Here is a 7,500-nt window from a genome sequence, read left to right as displayed (position 1 = left end):
CATGCTAATTTTTTCGTACATACCTTACTTGCGGCTCTCTGTTCCTCTTCATGAAGTCGCTCCTCTAACGCAGCGATATCAGCCTGGAATTAGTGCAATACAGCGTTTGTTTTAATAAAGTTAATAAAAAAAAGTTTCGCGATACCCTTGATTTGCCATTACTGTGCGTCGTGATTTGCTAAAAGTCTCCGCCCCATCACTGGAACAACATTGGTTAAATTACATCGAGCTTTGCTAGCAGACATGTTTCGCTTACGTTACGATTGGCCCCGTTGAGTTTTGGAAGTTCATAGCCAGACAAGGTTGGTCTACAGCCTAAGGATTGTAGAGATCGATTCTCACAAGAAATGAGCGTTTCCCAAAGAACCCAGAATAGGACTGATAGTAGTAGAAAGGAGAGAGAGAGAGGAGTTAAACAATTGTGGACATGGAATTGGGAAGGTAATGAGATATATCAGCAAAATATTAAGCCAGATCGGAGTTGAGAAAAAGAAATATCCTCATGATTGCATCTCGACAAAAACAGTAAATTCAGTATTCTTGGCTTCCCCACGACTGACCAGCGGCCGTGTTTTATTCACCGAAACAAAGGAAAAAGTTACCATAAGAGGAAGCATAATTTCCGTATGATCAGTTTTGGGAGTCCAACATTTGGCTTTCGAATTATTGGAAATAAAATCCAATCCTTCCGAAGGAATTCTAAACTGAGCCTTATTTTGTTTTCACCTTGAGTTGTTCATTTTCCAGTCTTAATGCGTTGACCTCTTGGGTTCTGCCGCTCAGCTTTGCTGTTAGGGCTTCGCTGTTACTCTAAAATAACAAAAAACTCTTTTTTGAGTGAAGTCACGAGACAGTAACAAGCCTACAACATACCACTGACTATGCAGAGGAGTTGTTCGCCGCTAAAATCAGAATGTTACTCCACCTGGGCATCTTTTTCTGAACTTTCCATCATTTCGTGAAGTTCTTTAACACGACTAAAAGTGTTAATAAAAGTACAGTGATTAAAAATAATTCTTCGAAAGGGAAAAAGGTAACGAGCAAAGAAAGTCAATGACAACCCACCTTTTTAAAGTTCTGATTTCAAGCTCGGCGTCACCTCTTTCTTCTTTTAAGCTTGCCTCTGATCTCTTTGTTTCGTTCAGTGCCATGTCCTAAAGGAGTTGGACACCATAATCGTTTTGAGAAAAGCGTGTTTTACGCGTGGCAGGCGATTTTCATTGTCGGTCGCTCGTTAATCGAGACCTTAAGACCGGCGTCTTACAGAACGCCAAAACTGAAAACAGTTTGTTTGATGAACAAATAGAATCACATGCGTTTTACATTTCGATACATTTCTCGTCCAGGCAACAACATAAAATGACCAGATTTGAGGTTATGTGGGGTACGTAAGGACCTGACGATAAAGCTTCAGTTTTCCGTCTAAACTTCCAAAACTTCCACGCCTGTTACACCAGTGAAATAGGTGCATAGGTCATTTACATTTTATGTCCTGAACAACTTACTGAGAAAAATCCCGAAATGATTACACTAATGTGAAATTTTACATCCTCTCGTTAATTGTCGCTGCATCTCGTCGTTCTCGACTGTCTCGAGGTGACCAAGACAGGCCTACATGGGAAAAAGCGTTCAAATTTGTTACAACTTACCCGTTCTGCTAGCTTTTCTTGTAAAATTTCCAAATCTTTTTCTCTTTCGCCGACACGATCCTTTTGCATTCTTTAAGATTAAAAAGGAAAAACGATCGAGGACTCACGCGTCTCCGCAGAGTGAAGGCTTACCAATCAATAATATTGCAAAACTAATAAAACGCAAAAAGAACAGCGAGCACATGATGATCAATAATCAACGCCGACAGAAAATAACAACTCAAACACGGCAGTCGTTTTGTTATTTGAATATCCAAAAAGTGTCTCGCTTAAATGGAAGATGGGAGTCTGGTGCATTCAATGTGGCTTCTGTGGTCTTTGGGAGAGGGGAAGACGCATAAAAAGAAGAAAGTGATTGGGAACTCGTTACAGCCAGTAATGAGCAAACACGCGAGTCTGACCTAAACTTTATTAATGCCTAAGCTGCACATGAAGGCACTGAGGAGGCAGGCAGAAGGCAGAGTGGCCCAGTGGTTAGGGCGCTTGCCTTGATGCGGGGTTCCGGGGACCCGGGGATACCGGGTTCAAGACACGTTCTGGCCACTGGTTAAACTTGTTCCTGGTAGTCCCTGACTCAACGTCTCAGCTGCACTTGCAAATAGCCAACTAGCTTGCCTCCGGCCAGTTGGGGTTCTTAACAGTTGAATGTTATGTTCTGTCCTGATTGTGTTCATTGGCCCTGAAAAGCCGCTGTGGGGGAGTGGTCAATTAAGTATCTATGTATGAATGTGAGGTTGGGTTCCCAGGAACATGGGGGTTGGAGCCGCCCACCCCAAAGCCAAGTTCATGTAGGTAGAACGCCCAAGAACCAACTTTATAAAATCGTCCTTATAGTCTGTGCCTCGAATAACAAAATCGCTTTTACCTTGCAGCTTTCTTGAGGGCTTCTTTTTCTCTGGTACTCTTTTCCTGTGTAAGAAAAGATTCTCTTGCGGTCAAAAAGTAACCAACGGCGTGTTGATCAAAAAATAAGCAAAAAAAGAAAGAAAGAAGGAAAAACGAGATCTGAAAATGTTTTTTCTGTACCCGCAAATTCACTCACTTATCCACTGGTTCCCTGAATACACAGCGGGTATCTTTGTTTATAATTTAAGTACGAGTTACGGTAGTCATTGAGCCATTCTCACCACCGCAAAATACAAGTAATCGAGAGGCCAATACCCTTTTTTTATTTGAATTTTAAGATTTGACAACAACGTGAGCTTTCAACAGTGAACCCTTCGTTTCCTACCTTTATTTTACGACTGTTCGTACAAATTCAGTTATAAAATAGTTCGTTCGTACGAGATGGAAAACACTTATGATTGCGCTAACTGATATTTTGAAGCCGAAGCTTCCGTGGTCGTTTCTTCGACTCCCTATTTGGTAAACGGGAGGGAACTGGCACTTTCCTTTAGACAACTTCAAGTGATTACGTCATCACGTCTCGAGAACAAGCCCTTCTTACCCTTTGTGCTGCTAGTAATCCCTGCATATGTTCCAGTTCTAGTCTTCCTTGTTCGCCTTGATCTTCAAGGCTCTGAACACAAAAAGAAGGCACCATCAGTAAAAATGACACATGCACTACTGTTCGAAATGATTACCTGGTATGATCGTTCTCAAATTTGATGTTCGTACACGAATTAACACTTTCAAAGAATACAAACATACTGATTTGGCAATCATGTCTTAACAAGTTTAAAAATAAAGACATTTCATATTTCAGCTTGAAATTAATGCTACATGTATAAGGAAATCGTATCACAATTCTATTCTGTTTACAACAAATCAATTCTGCTTTAAAACTATGCTTCCACGCGCTTTGAAATGGTTTTGAAGAACCACAAAGAGAGCGGCAGAGGAATTAAACAACTCAATAAAAAAGGGGGTGGGGGCACATGGCTGGGTTTCCAGGATTTCCCAGTGATGTGAGCAGTCTCCGTCAAGTAGCTGGCTGCCAAGAGTGAAGCCATCGATGTATTGATATGACTATGTGACCGCAAGATGCAGTTCTAGATCTTGTCAAAGCCAAGAAATGAGTCTACAATAGTTCAATGTGTTATGAGGATCAGAATCACTTTTAGTTTATCTGTCATGCAATTCCAGAGTTTTCTAGAATTATGTTACAATCTGTTATATTCCAGAAATTTCTTTAATGTCACTCAGAAGTTTCCACAAATAGGACACCTTGTAATATGTACACTATAAATAGCAACAGAACATTCTAGATGCTTGTATAAAAAGGCAGGCTTGTAAGTAATAGAAAAAAACTATTTTGCCCGAGGGCTTACCCTCGTGGCTGGCTATGATTGATCTTATGCTGAACTGTGATGAAGCTATAATTAACTGCAGTAATTATGGTGGAGATATGACCTTTGACCTTGCTATATACGGAGAGAAGAGACAATAGCCGAGAAGGAAAGTGAGGGGAAAGAATCCAGTGAATCATGGAAGTCAAGCATTGATGTTTACACAGTACAGTCAGTGAAACTTGGAGTTCGAAGTTGATCAAGATCAATACCTGTGTGGCCATGAAAGACTAAGCATGCTTTACGAACTGCTTAACTTAATCTTTAATGTATAATTGTAACAGTATAAAACTAATTAAATAATAGTGAAAAAGGATAACTGCCCGTTGTCACACTTTTGTTGCGTGCCTTATATCGTACTCAGGAGATCTTTTTACTTATGCCTTGTTCGCGGATATCTCTTGGTCATTCCAGCACGTAACAAATGCATGGTTAGAGCATCCAGCTTGAGCGCGAGGGTTGTACTACTGAACACCTGTTGGCACTGTATCTTTAAAATGCTGAAGTGCTACGGAAAATAGTACCTGTTCGGATTGTCTAGTTGAATGAGATAGTCTTTGTCAGTCACGAAATTCGTCATCTTGTCCCCTAGTAAATTGTCACCAGCCAGCACGGTCTTACTTACTCTTATTTGCACTGACAGTCTGTTACTTTCCATTTCCTTGGAACGAAGTTGGTTCTGAAGGTGCGCCCGAGTTGTTTCCATTGTTTTCTTGAGCTCTTCAAAGGCAACCGCCTGATCCTGAAAGTTAAACAAATATGTTATGATTCAATGTGTCCCACAAGTCCAATAAATGAATCCCATGTGATTCTCGCCAAGTTGCTACAGTCACTAGAAGTTGTTCAGTGTGCGATTTTCGGAATTCTCCATAGCATTCTTAGTTGGGAAATTATACCTCTGTTTTGATTTTCCTCTGATCAGTGGCGCTGTATTTAACATCATAAAACTCATTAATAATTCATGATGGGAAAACAAAAGAAATGTTTTATTAATCAATATCTGTATTTCTGATACAGCTTTCTCTTCATTTACATAAATGTTTCTTTCAATTTTCACGGTTAAAAATGTCTTGAATCACCCAAAATACCTCGTGTACATTAACACTTAAATGCTGACATTTCATAAGCACAATACAATATTCGCGCCCGTATTGTATCGGATATAAAATGTCTCGCCTTCGGCTCGACATTGCATTCTCCATTGCATTCTAAGTTGGTAAACCTTCAAAGTTGGTTCGTGTCGGCTATGTTTGACGGGTATGTACTAAATACAATATTCGCGCCCGTATTGTATCGGATATAAAATGTCTCGCCTTCGGCTCGACATTGTTTATCCGATACAATACGGTCGCTCATATTGTATTTAGTACATACCCGTCAAACATAGCCGACACGAACCAAAGACAAAGGGAAGGGAGAGGGGAAAGGATACATCATCACTTTCACTGATTGTTCGCAGATGACTGGACTGCAACCCAAACTAAAATGTTTTTTTTTTTTTGCAGTTAAGCAGACGACCCACGCAATAGTAAGCACATCAATTGGAGAGCAGGGATGGTGCAGTGGTAAGAGCACTTGCCTCCAACCCAATGTGGCCCGGTTTCGATTTCCAGATTTGGAATCACATGTGGGTTGAGTTTGTTGGTTCTCTTCTCTGCTCCGCGAGGTTTTTCTCTGGGTGCATTGGTTTTCCCCTCTCCTCAAAAACCATCCTATGATTTTGAAGGGGGTAGTTCCTAAAGAAACTGTGGTGCTGCGGCGGTGGGGAAGTAGTATACAAAAGATTGGTTTTATCAACGGAGTTGATGATGTAAATTGGCCACCGTACAGAGATTCTAAAAGCTGATGTTTCGAGCGTTAGCCCTTCGTCAGAGCGAAGGGCTCTGACAAAGAGCGAAACGTCAGTTTTTAGAATCTCTGTACGGTGGCCAATCATATGAGTCGATTTGATTTCTGCACTCTATCCCCAATTAGAGCCGCAGCGCCGAATACAGTTGACAACTAAATAAAGTTCATAATCATTTGACGCAAACCTTGTCGGCCTCGACTTGAGACAATAACGTCTCAATTTGCCTGTCTCTTTCAGCCACTTCCACCTGTAACCTCTAAAGAAATCAAGTGATTGATTGAATATTAGTCATCCTCTTGAAAAAATGATGACAAAAATGAAACGGTTCTATTCTATGAATACGAAACCATGCACTCTGACTTTGACAAAGAGAGTAAAATGAAACTTCAGTTCTCTCGACAAAATTTTCTTCTAAAAGCTGATGATGGCTTCATTACCTGGAGCTGATAAGTACAGCTGTGACTCGCACGGAAGCCCGTTGAAGCCTATGACGCCAAGTATTCGCGCTCGGGACACACTACAAAGGTTTTGTTACGGCCCTGTCGTTAGTGGCACAACCCTTGATGGACAACCCAGCAGTATGAAGGCCTCAAAGCGAAAGCAAAATCTTCAGTTTTACAGAATGGTGCTCGGAACCAATAACGGACCCACGAGCGGTCGAACAGGGTAGAAACGTATTGAACAGTCATTGTTTTGCAGGTTAGGAACTAGAAGTCTTACTCTCACCTCATTCGTTGTATCGGACTGTGTTAACCGCTTTAACAGAACTTCCTGTTGTTTTAGCAAATTGTCATGTTCTTCCTGTCGAGGCAATCGGACAAATCTTCTTTATAAGGGTTGTTGTACACAGGGCAAATGCATGCAGTGGGCACAAACCACAGGAAAATCCTTCTGAATAAAATACTTCTTTTGCTTTAACTGCTATGTGGCGAGGGATTCATTTGCCATTCATTCAACGAAGCAATACAAAATCAAAGCAACTGCAAAATTTCTTTTCAAAAGCAATTGACCATCGCTTAACTTATTACTGGCTAGCAAGCAGTTTGTACTACCTCTGTAGCTTGTTGTTCCCTGAGAAGTCGCCGCAAGGCTTTATTTGTTCTTTCGAACTCGTCTAACTTTTGTAGCAACATTTCTCGTTGTCTGGTAAGGAGTGTAGTGTCAGCGGCTGACATACGTTTATCCTGAAGAATGAAAAAAAAAAAAAAGAATTTGACCAAATAAATAGGGCTTAGAGACAGCGAGGCTGTTCCTGCGTTTTCAGGAAACCCGGTGATTCGAAACAAGGTAGGACAGTAGGCGATAAAGAAAATTACGGTTAGTTTAGGTTCACGGAACGTAAAAATGTAGGAACTTGTGCGGTGTGTTACCTCTCGCTAGATTTACTGAACATTTCAACCTAGTCTTTGAAGTCCTTATCAGCGGAAGTACAAAAATGCCTCTATCATCTCTTTTTTGTTTTTTCGTTTTTTTTTCCTTAGAGATTTCTATTGAAGGAAGATAACCATTTGCTGTATCTGTGTATCGCGCTTGATGCGACCGGCCTTGTGGCGTACAGGTGTATGATGTCACAAAACAAAAAGCAGCCAAAACGTCAAGAGAGTATGACGGACGAGTGCTGGAAATTACAGAAAGATGCTTCTAACGTAAACAGGCACATTTATCACTACGATGTTACCTCTTTCAATTTTCTAACAGTGTCCCTAAGTTTCAA

The 7,500-nt window shown here is 40.9% G+C and overlaps 1 protein-coding gene across 2 annotated transcripts in view; it reads right to left on the bottom strand.

The window, feature by feature from the left end:
• Window positions 1–7,500, bottom strand: part of LOC137993302 (outer dense fiber protein 2-like) — a 34,906-nt gene that overhangs the window by 13,773 nt on the left and 13,633 nt on the right. For both annotated transcript variants that reach the window (XM_068839055.1, XM_068839056.1), the window contains exons 9-20: window positions 7,465–7,500; window positions 6,839–6,970; window positions 6,513–6,587; window positions 5,971–6,042; window positions 4,563–4,679; window positions 3,097–3,168; window positions 2,515–2,558; window positions 1,650–1,719; window positions 1,066–1,154; window positions 926–977; window positions 727–810; window positions 24–83 (exon numbers count right to left, since the gene is read on the bottom strand). The exon at window positions 7,465–7,500 is cut by the window's right edge and continues 94 nt beyond it. In XM_068839055.1, coding sequence (XP_068695156.1) covers window positions 24–83; window positions 727–810; window positions 926–977; window positions 1,066–1,154; window positions 1,650–1,719; window positions 2,515–2,558; window positions 3,097–3,168; window positions 4,563–4,679; window positions 5,971–6,042; window positions 6,513–6,587; window positions 6,839–6,970; window positions 7,465–7,500 — 903 coding nt within the window. The remainder of the gene's footprint in view (window positions 1–23; window positions 84–726; window positions 811–925; window positions 978–1,065; window positions 1,155–1,649; window positions 1,720–2,514; window positions 2,559–3,096; window positions 3,169–4,562; window positions 4,680–5,970; window positions 6,043–6,512; window positions 6,588–6,838; window positions 6,971–7,464) is intronic.

The sequence above is a fragment of the Montipora foliosa genome, chromosome 2, assembly GCF_036669935.1.
Source record: "Montipora foliosa isolate CH-2021 chromosome 2, ASM3666993v2, whole genome shotgun sequence".
Lineage (NCBI taxonomy): Eukaryota > Metazoa > Cnidaria > Anthozoa > Scleractinia > Acroporidae > Montipora > Montipora foliosa.
The sequence above is the reverse complement of the archived record's forward strand: the minus strand, read 5'-3'. Positions and strand labels throughout refer to the sequence as shown.